The sequence below is a fragment of the Amblyomma americanum genome, chromosome 1 (genome assembly GCF_052857255.1).
Source record: "Amblyomma americanum isolate KBUSLIRL-KWMA chromosome 1, ASM5285725v1, whole genome shotgun sequence".
Taxonomy (NCBI): domain Eukaryota; kingdom Metazoa; phylum Arthropoda; class Arachnida; order Ixodida; family Ixodidae; genus Amblyomma; species Amblyomma americanum.
In genome coordinates this window covers 142,130,081-142,152,787 of record NC_135497.1, presented here as the reverse complement: position 1 = coordinate 142,152,787, position 22,707 = coordinate 142,130,081, and the positions used below count along the sequence as shown (strand labels likewise).

The 22,707-nt window shown below is 45.5% G+C and overlaps 1 protein-coding gene across 1 annotated transcript in view; it reads left to right on the top strand.

Moving 5' to 3' along the window:
• Positions 1-13,743, top strand: part of LOC144114003 (tubulin beta-4B chain-like) — a 29,932-nt gene extending 16,189 nt beyond the window's left edge. Inside the window, exons 4-6 of the mRNA XM_077647430.1 lie at positions 10,725-10,924; positions 11,233-11,669; positions 13,443-13,743. Of these exons, the coding sequence (XP_077503556.1) occupies positions 10,725-10,924; positions 11,233-11,669; positions 13,443-13,624 (819 nt within the window). The 3' untranslated portion in view covers positions 13,625-13,743. The remainder of the gene's footprint in view (positions 1-10,724; positions 10,925-11,232; positions 11,670-13,442) is intronic.
• Positions 13,744-22,707: the final 8,964 nt, after the last annotated feature.

Sequence of the window (22,707 nt, the reverse complement as noted above, 5' to 3'; positions counted from 1 at the left end):
TTGATATCATATGTCGTGTTACTCCGGCGTCTTCTCAGTTGCGGTCACATGTAAATTATGACAGATTTCAGACGGCGTTGCGCTCTGCCCTTGCTCCAGGGTCTAACATCGCCGAGGTCCACCAGTCAGTAAGAATATGTCTGGCTATTGAGGAAAGCCGTAAAAAGTCGGAGTTCCTGGTGAGGCCAATAAAAGGGAATTCTTCTAACTGGTGGAATGCGGACTGTACAAGAGATTACAGGCGGAGGAAGGCAGCATGGAAAAGCTTCTTCATAACCAATGTCCGAATAACTGGAGTGATTATAAATTTATTGCAGCCACCTTTAAACGCACAGTTTCTCGCGCAAAGGAAAAATATGACTCAGAACACTTCGATTATCTTTCAAAGGCGGACAACCGACGTGCACTATTCGGTTTTCTACGGTCTAGGAAACAGCTCATGTCCTCTCATAATTTTTAGTCATTAGTTATGTCACCTGTAGAAGCTATCCAGGCGGTTGAATTAATAGCCACAGGCCTGCAAAAGCGGTTCTCGTCTTTACTACCTATGCGACCATTGTTGTTTGCACCAGTCGTACCAAATGATAATGCCTCACAAGTAAATCTATCAGAGCTTTCACAAGTTGTCCAGAGATTGCCAGCTGCTGCTACTGGCCCTGATGGTGTTACCACAAAGATGCTCAAGTTTCTATTTGCAGAGTCTCCCAACTCCTTATTGCACCTAATAAACTACTCTCTCAAACACGCTTGGATACCTTCTGAGTGGAAGCTGTCCAAGGTGATCCCTTTACTTAAAAATCAGGGTGGAGGCTATGAATTGGATTATATTAGACCAATTTCTTTAACATCAAACGTGGTAAAGTTGATAGAAAGGTTGTTACTAATTCGGGTGTCAGCCATTGTGGACCGCAAAAGTATACTCAGCCCGTGCCAACTCGGTTTCCGGCCACGGTGTTCGATATGGAATGTACATGCTGATCTTGAGAGCAGAATTCTCCTTGCTCGTCGTCAACGCCTGCTCGCGGCTTTGGTTACGTTAGATGTCGCCAAAGCTTACGACAGTGTAGAACACTCCATCCTGATACATAGGCTACAGTCTCTTCAATTTCCAGATTATATAGTTGCATGGATATCTGCATTTCTTCATAACAGGGAATTCTTTTGCGTCCATAGTGGTGTTCATTCAGAGAGGTACAGACAAACGCGAGGTGTACCGCAAGGAGCTGTTCTTTCTCCTGTGCTCTTTAATATTCTGTTAAGCTCAATTCCTCTCCACCGCCATGTACGCACTTACGTCTATGCGGACGACATTGCGTTTTTTGCTGCTGCGCCGGATATACATTCTCTGTATGGTCTGTTGCAGTCATATTTGAATACACTTATTTATTTATTTTATTTATTTATTGATACTGCGATCTTTTACAAGACCTTCGCAGGGGTAGGCACACAATACATAAATTCTGGAAACAACAAAAACGACCTCAGGAACAAGCAAACAATCAAGAACAATTGATCAACAATTTAAGATCAAGAAACAATGAAACAAAGAAATGTAGCGGTACGACATTATAAAAAAAAAGTTAAAGGTGGCTTTCAAACCTTTTTAGTGAAGTTTGGGTTACTGCATCATTAGTTAGATTATTCCAGTCTGTAATCGTTCTGGGGAAAAAAGAGTACTTAAAGGTGTTATTTCGTGCGTTTAATGGTGTTACTGTAAAATCATGGCGTTGTCTTGTGTTGTACCCTGAGGAGAACGATATAATATTGGATGTGTCAATATTGTACTGACCTTTGATTAACTGAAATAAAAATTTTAGACGACAGATGCGATTTCTATGAGAGACTGGAAGCAAACCACTTTGATTAAGAAGTGCAGTGATAGATGTGCGGTTATATGAATTGTAAATAAACCGTGCTGCTTTCTTTCGGACTCTGTCTAATTTAGCAATGTTAGATTTAGTGAAAGGATCCCAGATTATGACGGCATATTCTAACATAGGGCGAATAATAGTGTTATACGAAAGTGAACGTACACTGGGGGGGCCGAGCTTCAGAGCACGTCGGAGGAAAAATAGTTTGCGTAGGGCATTAGCTGTAACGTTGTCAATGTGCTCTGTCCAGGAGAGGTTATTGCAGATCCGCAGACCTAGGTATTTGTAAGTATTCACTTGAGAGAGAACTTTGTTTTTAGCAGTATAGTTAAACAAAAGAGGCTTCTTTTTCTGGGTTATACGCATGAACACTGTTTTATCATAATTAACGCACATTTGCCATTGCTCACACCATGTTATTATCTTAGTGAAATCGTTATTTAACCGTACTTGGTCCTCAGTAGTAGTAATCTTTTCATATAACACACAATCGTCAGCATATAATCTAACAGAAACTGAGATGTTATCGACAATGTCATTAATAAAAATCAAGAAGAGGAGTGGCCCAAGAACAGATCCTTGGGGAACGCCGGAATCAACAGGAACTGGAGGGGAAGGGGAATTATTTACTACTACAAACTGACGACGGTTTCTTAAGTAGGCTGTAATCCATGCAAGTAATTTGTCATTTTTTAGTACATTACATAATTTGTGAAGAAGTTTGTTATGCGGAACTTTATCAAATGCCTTTTTAAAGTCCATAAATATAGCGTCAGTCTGCTTTCCTTCATTTATTGCCTGCGCAAAATCATGTATAGTTTGTACTAGCTGAGTGGCAGTGGAAAATCCTCGTCTGAAGCCATGCTGTGCATTAGTTAGAAAATTGTTTTGTTCAAGAAAATCTGCTATATGTTTATGAATGATGTGTTCCAAGACCTTGCATGCTGTAGATGTTAACGATATCGGACGGTAATTCTGAATAGATGCTTTGTCTCCAGTTTTGTGAATTGGTTTGATTCTTGCCGTTCTCCAGTCATCCGGTAATGATCCTTCATTTAGTGATTTGTTAAATAAGATGCATAAGTACTTGGCACACCATTCTGCATAACGCTTCAGGAATGCGTTGGGAATGTCATCTGGTCCGGGAGATTTTTTTACATCAAGCTTCAATAATAAATTGAGAACACCTGCCTCGGAAATCACAACATCAGGAATTGAATGCAAATTCACGGAATAGCAGGGAAGAGAGCTGTCATCCTGCGTAAACACCGATTTGAAGTAGTCATTGAAAGCCGTGGACACCAAAGCATCATCACGCTCACATATTCCATTTACTTTGAAAGTATCATGAGATCGTGAAGCTGGAGTTATCTGCCTCCAGAATTTCTCAGGGCATGTTTTAATGAAGGTAGGTAGCTGAGTAGAAAAGCACTTTTCCTTGTCATGGGCAATCAGCTGTTTGAGTTTTTCTGTTTGTTCATCAATGATCGTTTGGGAATAGTTTCCTGCTTTTAACCTTTTTTTCATTCTTTTTAGCTTTCGTTGTGAGCGTAATGTCTCTCGTGTTATCCAAGGGTTACATTTTGGGGACTTTTTTGCAATTTTTGGAACGAAGCGTTCAATACACTGAAAGACAACACTTTTGAAAAATAGCCATAAGTCATTCACATTTCCATTAAAATTCATAAAGCGGTCATAATGAAAGTCGAGCATATCAAGAATAGATTCATCATGTGCACGAGAAAAATTAGGAAAGAAACCGACAGTATTTCGGCGATCAAAGTTTGCATTTATCAATGTCAGTACAACAGCTTTGTGATCAGAAATACCGGTCGTTACATAGCATTCGACATTTTCTTTGACAGTACCATTTACAAAAAATAGATCAAGAATTGAATATGAACCATTGTGGACTCTAGTAGGATCTTTAACTACCTGAAGCAGGTCAAAGGCAATAGAAATATCAAGCATAGTTTGCTCAATGATGTTATTAGAATGCGAAAAGGCAGTCCAGTCTATGTTTGGTAAATTAAAATCGCCAGTCAACATTAGCCTATCATTCTGTTTTATATGGCGCTCAACATATTTTTTTAGATTCACTAGGAGTGCTACAGAGGAATTGGGTGGCCTGTACACGGCTCCTAAAACGTAACGAACATTGTTTTTGTAAAATTTACAAAAGATGCCTTCTACATCGTCAATATCTGGCATTCTAAAGACTTGCAGTGAAGATTTGAACAGTATGGCCACTCCACCGCCCCTTCCATCTCGGTCTTTGCGAAAAACTTTGTAGTTTTGTGGTACGAATTCGCTGTCAAAAATATTTTTTCCCAACCAGGTTTCAGTGAGTGCAGCGATTTCTACATCATACGTCAACAGCAGGCCCTCAAGTTGCGTAGCTTTGCAGACAATACTTCGACAGTTGACGTTTATCAGTGTGAACCTTTTGTTCATAATATGCGTCTGTCATTCCCTCTTTTTAGATATACGATAGGGCTCATTCTTCACTTCGTCCCATCCGAACATAGCACCGTCGATAACCAGCTTATCAAATATCAGTTTGGCTTTAGCGCCGTTAGCCTTCTCCACTGCACAGCTTTGCCACAGCTTTTTTCTAATTTCACGAACTCGGCTGGAAAAGTCTTCAGCCACAGAGAATTTGGTTCCTTTCAGCCCCGAACAAGCCTGTAACACCGAAAGTTTTTCTCTGTAGTCCTGAAACTTCATAATTACGGGGCGGCTTTGATCTTTCTTCTTTTTTCCCAGCCTGTGACACCTCTCTATGCTATTGATTTCAACTTTCAATTTTTCTTCAAAGAGTTCTTTCCGGATCGCATTCTGAAGACTGGTAGGAGTTTCTTCGTCACCCTCCTCCAAACCATAAACAATCAAGTTATTTCTCCTACTCCTGTTTTCTAAATCATCAATTTTTTTTAGCATGTATGAATTATCTTGCTCAAGTTGAGCTACCGTTTCTTTTAGATCACTGACCACTTTGCTTATAGATGCCAGACAGGATAGTTTGTCTTCCAGGTTGGTAATGCGAACAGATAAACCTCCGATTTTATCCTCCAGCGTAGTCTGTTTTTCCAGCAACTGGTTAATAGAGGCAGTCATATTGGTTTGGCCTGAAACAAGCTGAAGCAACAAATCCTCCTGTGTTGGACCGGGGTTAGATTCAATGTCACCGCATGACAATAGATCTTCTGTGAATGACCGGACATCAGATAAAAAGTACGCAATGCATAGTGGGCAAGGCAGCAGCAATGAGCACTGGTTGAGCGCATTACACCTGAAGTTAAATGTTGGCAAGTGCGCTACTCTTGTTTTCCCTCTATTCACTCCTGTAGTGGCCTCTCTCACTTGCCAGTTAAAAATAATACCGCAGGTTCAATCCCTAAAATACCTAGGGGTCATTCATGACAACAAACTCACCTGGCGACCTCACATTGACCATGTCGCGGCGAAAGGGGCTCGTGCCGTGGGCATGTTACGGAGATTATGTCATCACCGGTACGGCATGCGCAGAGATGCGCTATTAATGATCTACATAATTTATGTCAGGCCAATTTTAGAATTTGGATCAGTGTTGTTTTCAGGCTCGGCTACATATAAACTTCGCCCTCTCGTCCTTTTAGAGAGGGAAGCACTTCGCATGTGCCTCGGCCTTCCAAAATTTGTGGCTATCAATGTGCTGTACCTTGAAGCCCGCATTCCGTCTCTCTTATCACGACTTCAATTTTTAACTGTGCAAACTTACTTCAGGATCTATGAATCCCATTTCCACCGTTCCCAAAGCATTTTCTGTTCTCAGCCGACCTCCTTTTTTGGTGTCCCCTGGTCTCGTTTCAATTCCCCTCAGGTAGTGTTTGTGCAAAGATTACTTCAGCCTTTAGATGTAAACATTTATGATATCCTTCCTGCGCTTCGGAATGGGCCCACTATACACATTGTTTTCGACGACATATTCCCAAAAAATGCAAAACTTTTGCCACCGAGTATTCTAAATGGCCTTCTAGAAGATCATCTGAGGACCCTACCAACCGATATAGCAATAGCCACTGATGCATCGCAATGCAATGAAAAAGCAGGTGTGGGAATATTTTGCTCCCATTTAGACTGGTCCTTTTCTCTGCGCCTTCCAGATTTCACCCCTATTTTTCAAGCAGAGTTTCTAGCAGTTGTACTTGCTCTACGCAAGCTAGACCCCTCTATTACAGCAGTTGCAGTAATTACTGATTCTTTATCTTTGTGTTCGTCCCTCGCTGCACAGGTTGACGGTCCCATTTTATCAACTTTCTTATCCCTACTTCCTCCGCATTTGAGCCTTGTTCATTTAGTATGGGTTCCCGGCCACAGCAGTGTGACAGTAAATGAGATTGCTGATAATCTCGCAAAGGCTTCCCTCAGCGGCCCCGTGTTGCCAATCATCCCGGCTACAGCCTACATTACAGCATCTAGATTTCGGCGACGTGCGTTTTTAAGCACGCAAGACACATCACTTTTAACATCGGCGGATTATGAGCACCTTAAATATTATTGGAACAGGAAAATTCGTTGCTCTCGGCAGCTTGAAGTATCACTGACGAGGCTACGCTGCCGCATCCCCCCTCTAAATTTCTATTTACACAAGTCGGGTTTGGCGCTCTCTCCCCTTTGTGCATTTTGCCGTGAGCCAGAATCTATTGAACATTTTTGGCTGTATTGTCGCCGATTCAACTAACTGAGAAAAAGGTTGCTGGAGGAGCCCTTGCAGCATCTTGGCCTTAGTTTGAGCAGCCCGCTCTTGCTATCATTTGGCGCCACCACATTTGGGTTCAGCCACAGATCTGTTTGCACCGCTGTTCAAAATTTCCTGATAGAATCACACCGACTGCCTTGCTAAGTGTTTCAACCTTTTCTTTTCTATCAATTATTACATTTTGACTAAATCATTAATATTTAATCACTCTCTTTATTATTATTCTTAAAATTTTAAAATCAAAACACTCATCCCTTTTCTGTTCATGACGAAAAATTCACCGGTGTTATGCTCCCACGTGCTTTTCCTTTTTGTTAACTGCGTTCAGGTGAATAGCTACCCGATTCTTGGCCGATCCCCCAGTGTGGGTATGTGCCATATTTTGAGAGGCTAACAACAACAACAACAACAACAACTCGGCAAAGAAGAAGAAAGGGCCCTTCTTTTCTTTTTAATCACTCGTAAATTTCACCCAAGGCAAAATAGCTCGGCACCATTTACCCTGTTCTATGGGGTCTCCCCACTGAACCCTGGCCAATCCCCCGTCGTGGGTATGTGCCATGTCACGAAGGCAACAACAACAACGGCCCTTAGTGTCCATTGTGCTGATTCGACCCGACGCTGTTCTACGGCTGTTTTATGTCGCCTCCCGCTTCATCTGGCCTCGCTGCTGAAGCGTGTCTTGGTGCTGCTGATCCTGTAAACTCCTGGTGAGGCCGTTCCGCGAGTGGGGGATTTGGCCAGGTTTTTTCCCTTTTGGATGTAGGCTTCATGTTTCTTAGGCTTACGGACATGGCTATGTCTTCCTCGGGCACAGGTCCGGTAGCCTGGTTCGCCAGTTTGCCTAAATTCTTTTTGCCAAGCGTATCCCTGTGGCTCTGGTCCCTGTAGGAGATGGTTTAATTAAGATCAAAAACTCTCATATGATCCAGGAGCAGCTGAAGGCAGCGACCATTCGATATCTTGAGATTTCCGAGGTTCGACCATTTGCCAAAAGAAGAATTCTGTGCAAATCACCTGATTTGGATTGTGTTGCAGACTTGCTGCAGTGCACCTCTTTTGCCTCACTCCCGGTGAAAGCGTTTATTCCCGAGCAACTCGCCTGCGTAAAAGGAATAATCCGCGGTGTGTATCCCTCCGCTACGCCAGAAGAAATTCTTGGACTTCCATGATGCCGGTGTGGGCATCCTCTCAGTTTACCGCTGCAACAGAGGCTGGAGGCTCTCGTATTCCAACTGAGTCTGTTATAGCAACTTTTGCGGGCTCCTCTTGCCGATGGGAAACCAGTCTGGCCCATTGTCTACCGTGTTGACCCACTGCAGCCCCGTCCATTACAATGTAAGAACTGCTGGCGTTTTGGTCAGAGTGGCAAATCTTGCAAGTCGGCAACGCGCTGCCGCGTTTGCGGCGGTGCTCATGCTTCAGACGTCTGCACTTCTAAGTCTGATCTCGCAGCTGACGATCCCACCTGCCCAAAGATGAACAGTGTGTCTTGGACATTATTCAGCGCGATAGGTGCTCGCGCGCGGATGCTTATGCCCTACTTTATTAGAAGCATTGTGCTTTAAAGGTGAGCGTGCCCTTGGCCGGTTGGAGAGGATCAGCAACAAAAAATTTGGTATGCGTCGGGACACTTTGCTCTTTCTGTATAAGACATGTGTACTTGAATTTGGCTCTGTTCTCTTTTCTGGGTGCACAAGGTACAAGCTTGAACCCCGGTTTGTTATTGAGCGACGCGCTCTGCGCCTTTGCTTAGGTCTGCCTAAATCAGTTGCTAACGCTGCGCTGTACTTGGAGAAGCGGATACCTGATCTAAATTTGCGGCTCAGCTTCTCACTGTGCGGACGTTTTTAATGTCTTTGGAGCCTGTTCCTGAATTGGCTAACCCTATATTTACAACGAACCCATCTCTATTCTTTGGTAATTTTTGGCCTAGGTATAAGCTTCCTCAGGTTGTGTTCACTAATTCCCTGCTGTCAAAAATTTCTGTATCAATAAATGCTGTAGTACCAGTTAACCACCGCCGGGCTGATACTGTAGTCCCCTTTGACGACACCTTCCCAAGGAATGCTAAGAATCTGCCTGCAAATGTTTTAAAGGGGCTTATTAAGGAGTGTCTGGATAATTTCCCTAACCATACTGCCGTTTTTACAGACGCCTCCAGAAAAATGAAAAAGCAGCCATTGGCATTTACTCAAGGGCTCTTGAACAGAGTTATTCATTTCGGGCTCCTGACTATACCCCTATTTTTGTCGCCGAGTTTCTGGCCATTGAGTTGGCCTTAATAAGGAATCCCTGCAGTATCTCTCAGGTTGTTATACTTTCAGACAGCCTTTCCGTCTTGATAGTGCTCGAAAAATCGAGAGATACTCCTATAAGCCGTTCCCTTCAATTTCTTGTTCCACCACACATTACAAAAGTACGCTTTCACTGGGTCCCTGGGCACTGTGGCATTGCTTCTGATGAGAGAGTTGATTTTTTTGCAAAGTCCGCCCTTGGTGGACCTATTGTCCCGTTCGTCCCTAATACTGTCTACTTGACTGCAGCCAGCGTCTCCACTACTTGAGCCATGAGCCTCTCCTTGCTGCAGCGAATTTTCAACACCTGGCATTTCCTTGGAGTGCGCGGATGTGCAGTTCAAGGCAATGTGAAGTGTCCACGACCCTACTGCGCTGCAGAATACCACGACTAAATCTCTACTTATGTCGATCAGGGATATTTCTGACCACCCTATCTGAGTCTTTGGCGAAATTGAGTCCATAGATCACTTTTTCCTCTTTGCGGTTAACTTCTCGCCGTACAGCTTACTTAGAGATCCCCTCGCTCGACGGGGGCTTGCTCTATTTATTCCGATTCTCCTCTCCTTCGGAGCAAGCGCCAAGGGATATGCATTGAAACCAGTGTGCGATTTTATTCACGAATATATAATTGCATCAGGTAGATTCCTCTGCTAGAATGAGAATTCCCTGCTTTTTCATTTCCGTTTTTTTTAATATTGATTTTTAATCAAAATTCGAGTCTAGGCCACAAAATTATCCAATTACACCACTCCCTGGCCATGAGTGCGTTTGTATCAGCATTGCACCCTGGCCAATCCCCCGCCGTGGGTATGTGCCATTAAGCCTGAGGTCATCATCATCGTCATCAACTCGGGCAATGCGATCGCGGCTGCTTCTTTCCAAACAAGCTTCGCGATCATGCACCGCCTCATGAAACAGCTTATGACATATGATGCAGTGAAAAAGCACTTGGCTTTTAGCACACGTACAGAAACATGCCAACGTGGCCGTGCAAAAACGACACAATTTAGCAGACTTCTTTCTACACAGACCAAGTAATTATGTCGGCCATATTAAGAAATGGCCTGAAGTGAATATTAAGTGCCATGAACGCGGCTTTATATGATCGTATAACTTCCACACACGTTTAAATATTATCTGCTATCAACAAAAGACCGCATTCCTTGGTGGTGATTCAGCCTGTCAGCGCCCTGTGAACACCCAAACGGCTCGACGTGATAATTACGTGCGCACACATTTGTGTTTTTTTCCCCTTAAGCAATTATAAGCGTACTATGCTGATGTTCAGGAGAATGAACGCAACTCCCCAGCTACGAAGTACATTGCCTGGAAGCGGCGATCGAGGCCCAGACTTCGCGCTTTACTACCGTGGCCCATTCCTTAATGCGGTATCTATCAGCGAGAAACATATCGAGGCGCGGGCATGATGCAGTTGCGCAGTCCCGCCAGCAGCTGCAGCAGCTGGTGGGCACGGGCAGGCGGAACCTATTTTGCCTGCCGTGCCAAAGGCGCTACTGACATCAGCGCCACCGCATCTGCATGACGTCGGGGCGTGAAGGAGGTGTGTGTAGGGTCCACGCAGAGCTTTTGAATTTGACTCGAATTAATACTGACAAAGGCCACCTCTACTGATCGCTGCCCTAGAATTTGACCATCAAAATAATTTCTTGTCCCTTTAATGCTCGACAATGGTAGCGAGAAATCGAAGAATCACAGTGCTTAAAAATCAGAAAATTTTTCTTGTGCATAGATGTGGTAGGCTTTGCACCACGTCGACAGAAAGTGCGAATTCAAGCGCATTCAAAACTGCAGGTCTCCGTCACCGTCGTCGAGCCCTACAACGCCACTCTGTCCGTGCACCAGCTGGTGGAGAACACCGACGAAACCTACTGCATTGACAACGAGGCGCTATACGACATCTGCTTCCGAACCCTGAAGCTCACCACTCCCACATACGGGGACCTCAACCACCTGGTTTCTGTCACAATGTCCGGAGTCACAACATGCCTCAGGTGACGAAGCTTTCTTTTCTCCGGGATCGTAGTCTATTACTGTCACTCGACATCTCTATATGCGAAGCTGTAGTGAGTGGCACCGATCACTGCCGTCGAAGAATGGCCCGATGCCCACAATGGCCACAGGCGCTTAGGCCTGCAAACTACTTCACCACACCTGAAGAGGGAATAGCTTGTGTTGTGTATAACTTCGTAGCACAATTGGGGACATGAATGGCGCGGCGCCTGCAGGCCCTTGTTCGCGGTGCTTAACGCAACAAAAAAAAAACAGTCTTAAAGCAACTTAAGTAACCATACACACGCAGGTTTCCCGGCCAGCTGAACGCTGACCTGCGCAAACTGGCTGTCAACATGGTGCCCTTCCCGCGTCTGCACTTCTTCATGCCCGGCTTCGCACCACTCACGTCCCGAGGCAGCCAACAGTACAGGGCGCTGACCGTGCCAGAGCTGACGCAGCAGATGTTCGACGCCAAGAACATGATGGCCGCCTGCGACCCCCGCCACGGCCGCTACCTGACGGTAGCCACCATCTTCCGCGGCCGCATGAGCATGAAGGAGGTCGACGAACAGATGCTTAACGTCCAGAACAAGAACTCGAGCTACTTTGTCGAGTGGATCCCGAACAACGTCAAGACCGCCGTCTGCGACATCCCACCCCGTGGCCTCAAGATGTCTGCGACGTTCATCGGGAACAGCACGGCCATTCAGGAGCTGTTCAAGCGCATTTCAGAACAATTCACTGGTCAGTCATTTATCAGAATTGCTCGAATTACATTCTACTCACAGCACACCCTGCAGTTCACACGTACAATCTGCAGTTGCATAGAGCGCCTACTTCATCGTTCAAGGGCAACTTTGGGATTATTATTTTTTTTTAATCTTAAGGTGGCGCTCCCGTAATATTGCTTAAAGCCCTCTCTGTTCGTTGCAATCTGTTGTTAATAGAACTGTGAGTAAAACAATCATCAAAGAGCAAAAAGCAGAAAACCTAAACCAAAACAGGGGTGTGTTGGATGCGGTGTTCTTTTGTGACAAAGATGACGCCACAAACAGTGTCGGCAAAACTTTTGTACGCGCATTTCACTGACAAACCACAAGCTGCAAGGAACGACCCCGTTGATTAAACATCTCAGATGACAAGCGCGACATTTCCCTGTTCACCAAGCGCAGACCGTGTATCAAGGAGGGGTAATGTTTCCGACGTTACAAATTTAGCAGTGCCCGTAAAAATCACTCATAAAGAGGTAACGAAGCGGCCACCTTTAAAGAGACTCTGAGGACAAATTCAAGTTGGCCTGTATGGAAATGTAGCAGCGTTCTAATTGCGAAAGACACTTTTATCACTAAAAAACGGAGCTTCTACCACTAAGGCTAGGCGAAAGGGAAAGAGATGGGCATTTGTTCCCGTGCCGTGGGGAGTGAGCTACCTCAGACCTAGAGTCACTCTACTCAGACCTAGATACCCTACACAATCTCTAGAACTTCCCCCATTCAACCCTGCGCACCTCTAACCCGAAGAGTGGACAACCCAAACGGGGACAAAGGTCCGTCCCCTTCCCTAGCCAGGTAAAGGTCAAAAAATGAAATATAGATGTCGCCATCACCGACCGTTTTTGCAAGCAAACTACAGTGCTTGAAGAGTTTTCTTCCTTTTTTGTTTTTTGGTCGTGGATCCCTGAGGCTAGTCTACATCGCTATTCACTAAGCGGTGGTCACGAATTTCGCTTGTCTTGACGTCACGAGTTTGAATCGAGAAGCGGGAAAATTTTTAAATCCAATTTTCTCGATATAATGCGTATTTTGTTGCCGGATAAACATCTACATACCCCATAAAGAGCCGAAAATCGATTTTTACTAAAAGCAAATGTCGGATGTAGTTACGCCCTTTAGATGGCGAGCGTGTGTGAGCACTCCCTCCTCACGCTAATCCGCTCCGCCGCTCAGCATACAAAAGAAAACTTGGATTATTCCACTTCTGTTGCAAGTTTAGGCAGGCCTATTTTTGGACGCCATCGCTCAATTCGATCCTCATGATCGAGAAAGGCGCTTTTTGAAATCGGATACTCAGGAATTATGGACAAAAGTATTTTTAAGCGGGAAGCCGTTCATGAACGCAGTTTTCTCGTATAATGCAAGATTTCACTAAAACAATCAATATATCCGCAGATCACCCGAGGCAGTCTCTTAGTTTTTTTTCTATTCACGTTTTCGCTATCTTCAAAAGCGTTCCGGTGCGATCGCTGGAAACACTTTAAAAGGAAGATTTTGCTACATATCAGAATAATGGACCATTACCTTCAATATTTCCTTAACAGTGTCTTACAATTTTCCAATTTTCAAAATTTTTGCCGGAGAAAGCTGGACTGGGTGGCGCAGAAACAAAAATCCGAACAGCTGGGTAACTTGGTGGAAATAATTCGTACGGATAGAATTTAACTAGCTGTATAAGTTCCGCTGCAATTCGTGAAAGCCTACAAAAACAACTAATATTCGTGGTGCCCGTCTTAATTTGCAGCCATGTTCCGCCGCAAGGCCTTCTTGCACTGGTACACTGGGGAAGGCATGGACGAAATGGAATTCACCGAAGCAGAGTCCAACATGAATGACCTGGTGTCCGAGTACCAGCAGTACCAGGAGGCCACAGCCGACGACGAGGGAGAGTTCGACGACGAGGACGCCCTCGCCGACACTGCCTGAGACACCGCTACCGAAATTCCCATTTGGCTTGCAGAGTTCCGATAAAATAAACGATGTATATTAGGCAAGCCAGGCTACTGGCCATGGCGAGCATTTGGTTTTACTAGAAAAAAAATTGTTTGGTGTGACGCAACACGAAACGATATATATTCGCAATAAAGTCCCAGCATGAGTTGGAAATAACGGCGAGAGCAAGGCTGTTCTATCACTTGGAGGCGTGTAAGCTCCTGTTCTTGTTGCTTGGCAAAAAGAGGGCGCCGCTACTGATGGTGACAGCGCTCCATAGCGCCACAACGAATGCAAGTATGCTGGCGCTACCAACGCGAACGAGGACGGCTTAAAGAAGCCTCGGAGAAGTTGCATGTTATATACAATTAGCAGCTGATCATCAATTTAACCGTAGGTGAAATCTCCGCGACGTGCGGCACGAAGCGCGGTGGTTGCACCATGTGCTCGTATACTGATATTGGGAGAGGGTGGAGGATGTTCGCCCCCAATCCTCAAAGCGAGAGGAAATTTTATACAGGAAAACCATGCTGAACTCAATTTAGTTTTACAAAAAAAAAGTCGAAGAAATGCATGGTTCAAACGAATCTCCCCCCCCCCCCCAATCGCCCTCTCCAAGAGTGACCCATATCCACGCCCGGTACCGGTGGACCATCAGAACAGAGTTGGATTAAATGCTTCAACGGTTGTTTTCATATTAATGCGTTTGACCAGCGCAGCTGTTGAACGCTTTCGCGATTGAGTGTAGACCATGGTATAAGAAAATATTCTTACACCACGGTGCAGACACTCCACCAGCACCTGTGCGGAGCGCGCTCGAACGGCCATTGGGTGTTCGCGGTGACGTACACGCGGTAGGGTCAAGAAGTCGGGCACAGGCGGACCTCGTGGGGGATTTCTCGAAGGAGCGTATGCACTCGTTTGCTGAGCTCACCACAAACTCCCGCGCTGAGCGCCCTCATCTCCCGCCACCCCACCCATCCCTTACTACCGCAAAGAAATCAGTCTGGCGTCCCCTGCAGACGCACACGCTACTTACACCAGCCCATCTCTATAAATTTAAGCCGGTACCCCCATATGCACCTTGTGCTCCCGCCCCAAGGCCACCCTTGCACACATCCTCCCGTCATGCCCGGCGTCCCCTCCCCCCGCCGGGCTGGTGCCTCTCCGAACCTGGGAGGACTAGGACACCTCGTTGCGGTCAACGGACCTGACCAGGCAGAAGATCGTCGTCAGCCAGGCACCGTGTCACAAGAATGGATGCATTGCATTCTTGCTTCTAGGTCATAGATAAGCTTACCTATCGCCATTTTTCCTACACTGAATTATCGATATACCGGTATATCAACTATTTCGTGAACCCCTTCGAGTTTCATAATCCAGGTTCGACTGTAATATTTTATTTACGAACACAAATAAAGTGACCCGTTACAGTGGCTTTGGCGTTCAGCACCTGATCCCAAGGTCCTGGGTTCGATCCCGTCCGTGGCGGCCGCATTTCGATGTAGGCGAAATAAAAAAACGCCCGTGTGCTGTGCGATGTCGTTGTATGTTAAGGAATCCCATGTGGTCTAAAATCCGAAGCCCTCCACTACGGCGTCCCTCATCGCTCGTGTACGAACCACAATTCACAAATCGAGCGCTGAAAATGTGCGTCGCATGCAGCATCAGGCCGAACTGATCCTCTTTATGAGTGGCAGCTCTAAGTGGTTTAACAGAGTACACTGGGGGGCCCGTCCATATGCTACGTTTTCGTTTATATTAGCTCTAAGTGGGCCACATGCAAGAATATCTGGTACGGATCCAATTGGACTTATTTTTGGAAATGTGGCGGAGAGTTTTAAGTTTGCTTCACTTCCGCCACCGGTTGGCCCTGTATATTGCACTACCTCTGCAATCGGCCTTGTCTTCAACGCGTCTTTACTATCCTGTCTTTCTACCCCATCTTTCAACTCTCCTACTATCTGCACGTGGTAGCGATTGTGGCTCGGCTTCAGCCAGTGAGCAGGCCTGTGCACTTTCCTTTTTTCTTCCTGGCAACACAGACAGACAGACAAACCATAGGGACAGGAACTGCCGCAACGTTTATGCCTATGGTTTGTGTGTCATGCATGCTCGCCTGCGGCCTACTTGGAGCTGCCACTTGATTAGGAAGCCAGCGGTTAACCTTTCTATAAGTGTTCCAGTTGGAATGCCCCTCCTATTCCATTTGAAGCTTGCAATTGGTTCCAAGTAAATAATGGGATATTTTCCGATTGGAAGCAAACAATTTGTTTTGTGTGGGCCGGCATTACAATTGGACGCTCCAACTGGCCTTCCAATGGGTTCAAAATATACATGGGAGGGCACAACCAATTTTAATGGCCGCCTTCTTAGATTCGAGAAACCGAAACTATGGCGCCTTTTCGTCCCCTGACGTCATACTCACATAGTTCTACCTGGATCATTCCACGCCAAACATCCCAGGCGTTGCGCTCGACCATCTCCAATTTGTTCAAAAAATTCGTGGAAACATCGTAATGTGCGTAATGAAAGCCTGAAGCATTTTTGCCTAAAAAATTTATTCGTGAAGTGAGGGAAGATTGAATATTCAGAAAAAATGAGAAAACAGGCACTGCTAAATAAGCAAATATTTAGAAAACACTCCAAAAAGTTTTTCATTGACATTTGCACAGATTCTGTCTTTCGATACAATTCGGAGCATGCTGCTTTACACGGCATAAATATTTTTTTAATCGAAAAAAGTATGAAAATGTGTCATTTTTGATATTTTTGTTTTAAATATGAACTTTCTCTCGGAAATTCTGGAATAGCCGTTTTGTTCCTGTAGATGTCCAGTACCTATAATAAATTTTACAGGTGATGAAACTGCGGATGCAGAAGGAAAAAATCTAGTTACAAAAAGTGAATTTTGAGCCAAAACACTCGTTAATTTCATCCTGAGGTGGTCCAAGTAAAAATACAAACAATAGCGGATTACGTAAAACAGCTTATTGCCTTCCATTTCTGAAGTTTTTATCGAGGTAATTTTTGTTTAAAGCGAGGAAATAATTTTTGAAGTTGAGCTCTCGGGCCGTAAGTTGCGTCGTCTCTTAACGCCTCTTCACCGCAGAGCACGATACTGCAGACACTGTAGCCACGCGAAACCTTATAGTCCTTGTTCTTAAGTGAGTAGTCGAACAGTCTGAGTAGTCGAACAGGTGTTCGTGCGAAAAGATTTTCTTAACGCTGCTAGTGTGGCACATGCCCAAGTGGGCTAGCTGTTTGGCGTGATTCTGTCGCAGTCAGTCATTCTTGTCGGCGCCATGAAAGACGTAATCAGCAGCATAAGAGCTTGTGAGACACCGATCTGGAATTGACTAGAACGATGCGGTGTTGAAACAATCCGTGACGCAGTAGCACCATGTGGTACCTGACCTTTGTGGCCGTCAGAAGCTCATGTCCGGTTGTTTCCGTTGTGATTAGTTTCTTTTATTTGATTTAATCAGTGCAATTTCTACATTAATACTCCAGCGACAACTATAGACGAGACACTATGCTGGTGAAGCACCTTCATGCGAGCGACGCACCTATGCCAACGCCTCCTAAACTTTTCAAGGCCTGTGCCCTCTCTAGCGACGTCAGCACCCACCGTCCTACCTGGGCATTGCCATTGCCTGCGGCTGCCTCCGGTTCTCCATACCGGCCTTTCCGTCCCGTCGCCTCCCGGCTCATTTTTCCCCTCTTGTTACACGCAGCTAGTTCGTCGAGCCAGTCGCCTCGTGGTCGCTTCAGTGCTGTTTTCCTTGCGCCCGTTCTGCGACATACGGGCTTCGACATGCCTAACAAGTATTGTGTACCTATGTGCTCAAGAAACTACAAGATGGGGAACAAGGTTCAAGTGTTTCCTTTGCCAAAGGATGAACAGCTTTACAAGTGGCTCAGTGCGATTCCCCGAAAGGATTTTGTGCCTACTGCCAACAACAAGGTACGAAGTCATTTTCTCTACTGTTGCCACAAATGAACAGTATTTAAGGGAGCCATGACAAAAATTAAGCTTTACCTCGATATTAGATTGTACTGCATTGATAATGTGGTGCGTCGTACTTTTGCTATTGTAAAACAGGTGTGCGCCTTACACTTCCATGCATCCTGCCTTGAACATACCTCATCGTACACCGATCCCCGGACAGGAAAGGTGTTCGAAGTCCCTCTAAAAGTGCCACATCTGCGTCTTGGGTCAGTGCCATCCTAATTCCCTGGCTGTCCCTCGTACCTGTCAAAGAAAGATGCCGTGCCAGCAAGGAGCTCCCCAGGTGCCGAAAAAATGCGCCGGGAGGCAAATGTCTCGCTCGTGCTATTGAAGTGTCAGCAGCCTGCTGTCGACAAGAACAAATGCAGTGCAAATTTTCATCTCTGCATGAAATGATGGAGCGCTTAAACGTCAAGTGTGTCCCGGTTGAATGGACTATTATTAATCACCCAAACTGTAGCATGTTCTTGAATATTGCAAATGACAGTGCGCTGGTCCTACAGTGTTCTGTTACTGTTTTCGCATATCTTCGTATCACGGCGTGTTTTCACGGCAACTCAGTGAAACGTTTAGGAGATTTTGTCGTGCCTGACGAAATCGGTGACATCAATGTCCTACTTGACATATTAAATAAGCTACAGCAGATTTCTGACGACAAAGGTTCATCTGATGGCCTTACTGACCTGATAGTAAACCTCATGGAAAAGATTAAGGAAAGCGTCCGCAAAAACAGAAAGGACTCTGTTAAACTTCTGAGGGAACAAGTGTTGTTGCTTGAGAGTGACTGCAGTACTCATCTCAAACAATGGTGCTTGCTTGCATCTGCATACTATATCTCCTCATGCATACGAGTTTTTGAGGGGCTCTGGTTGTTTGACTTTGCCGCATCCGAGTACCATTAGAAACATCTGCTCCTCTTTCCACCTATCACCTGATAACGAATCAGGTGATCAGAATTTTCTTAAATACATTGGCCAGAGGTTTAATAAATTGAAATCGCATGAGAGTGCTGTTACTTTAATGGCAGACGAGATTCACGCTCAGCCATTTATGGACTTTACGATGCCGCATAAGGTGAGGATTATTTACCCACATCTAGACGATGCAACGCGACCCATTTTTTACATCATTGACGCTGTGTAACTGTTAAAGTGTGCTAGAAATAATTGGCTTAACTAAAGAAATCCTAAAGCCAACTTTTATTTTCATATGTTTAACCTCACTGACAATTCCGTCCACCCTGACATTATACAGTGGGCATCATTCAAGGATCTCAGAAAGCTTCACAAACTTGAATCTTCTCAGCTCTTGAAGTACAGTTATAGGCTGCCTTCGAAGGCTTTAAACCCAAGCAATTTACAAAGGCAAAATGTTAAACTAGCCTTACAGGTTTTCAACATCTTTGTGGCTGAAGCCTTCGACATGCACTGCGATTTTCCTGTACTTTCACGTGCGAAAGAAACTGCCAACTTCATCAGAATAATTATTCATTGGTGGATGGTAGTTAATGTGAAGATGCCACACAAGGGCTATCACTATCGCGACGTATACGAAGAGCCAATTTCATCGTTGAATGATGACCCCAAGCTATCCTTTTTGAAAGCCTTCAAAATCTGGCTTGACGTATGGAAATTTTATAAACACGACAATTGCACGCCACAAAGGAAACTTTTAATGCTCTGTGGCATTCAGCATATGCTCTACTTGAATTCTCAAAGTATTGTGTCTATGAGCTCGGTTTTAAGTACGTGCTACTCGGAAAAGTGCAAACAGACGGCCTAGAGAAGAGGTTTCTTCAGTACAGACAAATGGCTGGCGGTAACTACCACATCAGCATCCGACAGCTTCACGAGTGCGAAGGCAGAATTCGCCTCCAAGGCACGCTTCCTGTGATGTGCGCCGATGACTTCAGCGACGATGAGGTCGGTTGTTTGTCAAGTGCTGAACATTCCTTCAAAATTGCTGAGTTTACAGAAGGTCTGAACAGTTTGAGTTCACGCGCGCCTGTGTTTGGCTATGTAGGTGCTTTTGTGCTCATTCTGTAATGAAAGCCCTGAACTGCGATTTCTGCCGAGAGCAGCTTGTTATGGACTGCGAAACAACAGAACATGATGATGCCGATGTTCACTCTTTGATATCTAGCTTGAATCGAGGCAGGCTGGAATTCCCAAGTGCATGTGTCGTCACTGTCGTGATGCACACGGGGGTAATTGTAAAAAAAGCTATTACAACCAGAGAATGCCACAATGTTTCTCCAACACAAAAACCAGAGAAATGTTGTTCAACAACTGGTTATCGAATCGCTGCCAGAGTTTGGCGACCTTGTGACATGCTTGAATGGGCACGTCAAAAAGTATGCTTTTTTCTCGCACGCCACAAGCCTGGTCCAACACTCCATGTTAGCATGCGCTAGCTGCAAAAATATCACTGTAATTTTTTACTTACTAAAGTTAACTCTTTGGTTACCAGTTTACTACTGGGAACAAAAGTTTCCCGGACGAGAGTTCTAGGAAAAACGTTTATTGTAGATCCACCTCGCTACCCAGTCGCCTGATATTGTATGAAGGCATTAAAGGGACTATGCAATGAATAAAAAGTCACTTGTAAATGTTTTCAATGCTTAGAAATGATGCTAAGAAGCATTCACACCAAGTATGAGTCTTCAGAACTGAGCCAGCAATTTATTATGAACTTTTAATAACCGTGTTTTTCAAAATTCGCGGGCCGATTGGTGTACTCGCAATGACCAATTTTGGAACTAAAGTCGTGGAAAAAAGACGTCACTGTACCATGACGTCGCCAGGCCACCACACACTCTCATTCGCTGGAGCCACGGCAGCCACGACGTCATGGGCACACTTCCGGTAGCCGTAAAAATCACCTTCTCGTGCCGCCGCGCGACCCTCTCGCACAAGAGCGAGCCAGGGCATTGCCTTCGCGCATATGGTTTCAATTTTCCTCTGCAGCCTCTGTCGGGAGTTCCGGAGCCACTCGCACGGCTATTCGTGGGCACGCATAGGGCTAGATGCCCATCGCGGCCGTAAAAACGAGCAAACGCGGTTCGTGTTCTCGCCTGCGCTGACGATGTGGGCCCTCGCCATTACACAGAAGTTCCGTATGGTGTTTGGCGCCAGTGTTAGTTTTGGGAAATTTCCGAGGTGTCGTTCTGGACCGCGGGGCACGAATTATCTACAGAGGTGATGATCTGCAGTGTTTGGGAACGCCGCAACAGTAGGATCCTCACCGCTCGCCAGAGGTTGTAGAAATATACAACCAATAGGAAATGCGTGGAACGAGCTGCAGCTGCCAATAGCTACCAAAAAACGTGCAGTAATTGATTTACCCCTCGAAGTGACGGTATTATCAGAAACCTGGTGGCGGCCTGAAGAAGCCGAGCATCTGGTCGAAAGATGCTTTTGTGACCATTAAAAAACTGTTGAATCACCGGCGGTGCTGACATTCGAACCCAGTACGTCCTGTGTATACGGGGCATATGCTGTATGCTACCAGGCCCTCACTGCGATTTTTGAACAGGAACTCCGATTTCGCGAAACCAATGAGTGCACTTTTTGGGGACGTCCTCATCTCGTTTTTATACGTAAATATTTGTTTCATTTCTGACTTCCTTCCACCAGGAGTCCGATCCCTTTTATTTGGATTACTCGCAGCCAACTTTGTTAAAATTGGACTGGATGTGACTGGAGGCAGTTCTGAAATGAGGTGCAAGAAATGAGGTGCATGTAAACGTACCACCTGTTGCAAAACTTCCTAGGCCGATGCACCCGTGGCCGGAATATGGTCACACGCGTACGGTTTCGTTCATTTCTTGGCGGGAACTTGTGAATGTCAGCGGAATTCGTCCTCGACATTTTAAACGGCAAATCTATATGCTGTATCAGGGATCACCGTAACATTGTTCGCGCGCACTAAGGCCACGGACGCCATGACCTGCGAACTGTCGCAACATGTGTGCATGCGACGCAGCAGCCGTCAGGCACGGCCGCCTTTGTTGGATACATGCGTCTGCTTATCTGAAAACAGCGCAACGGACGCGGACAATAACAGGAGTGGACACAAACTCAGCAGCATGCGTCCACTTTTGTCATTGTCCGCGTCCTTTTCGCCGTTTTAAGATATGAAGAGCCAACTAGACCGCACCTCTACCACTGTATGCTTATCTGAATTTGGAGATGATAGGCGTCTCGCACCTTGTGTTCTCTTCTAAGCATTTATCCATGTTTAAACGTTTTTCGCGCCAAAAAAACAAAAACAAAAAGGCATGCCGATAGCTTATTTCTCTTGATCGTTTCTTGCGGCAGAGGTGACGTGATGGCGCAGGTACCATTCAGCGATTGGCTGAATTTTCTTTTTTTTTTTGCTTTAGCTTGCCCTCATTAACGAAATGCTCTTGCTTGACTTGCGCGTGTTCTCGGCACCTGTAGATTCTCGTCCGCGAGGGGGCAATACTGGGCAAGCGAGTAACGTAAATGATGGCGAATTTGAAACCCCGCCGTGGTGGCTCAGTGGTTAGTGCGATCGGCTGTTGGAATCGAGGACGCAGGTTCAATTCCAGCCGCGACGGCCGCGTTTCGGTGGATGCGAAATGGAAAAGACCCATGTGCTGTGCGATGTCAGTGTATGTTAAAGAACCCTGGGTGGTCCAATTTACTCCGTGCAGCTAAAGGCGTTTGGCTCTGCAGCAGCAGCTAGGCAGGAAAGGGACACGTCCTCAGCCCTAGCAACACCGCACCGTCTTTTCAACTCCCCATTTAACTACTCCGCTCTCATAACCCGAATAACGAAGAACGCACTCCACACGGCACGGGTACAAACGCCGTACTCTTTCCTTTTCGTGCTTAGCCCCTGCCTCATGAAAACCGACCGAAGCGACTGGCTGGAGGGGCTTTAAGAAGAGCATTCGCCGCTACATTCTTGAGTTTTAACAGTCTATAGTTGTTTTTTTGGCACATTTCTTTCGACACATACTATTTCCTCATTGAAAATTTTGACGAGAAGCATGACGGACGAATACCGTATGTGTTCTAATAGCATACCTACTGTGCAA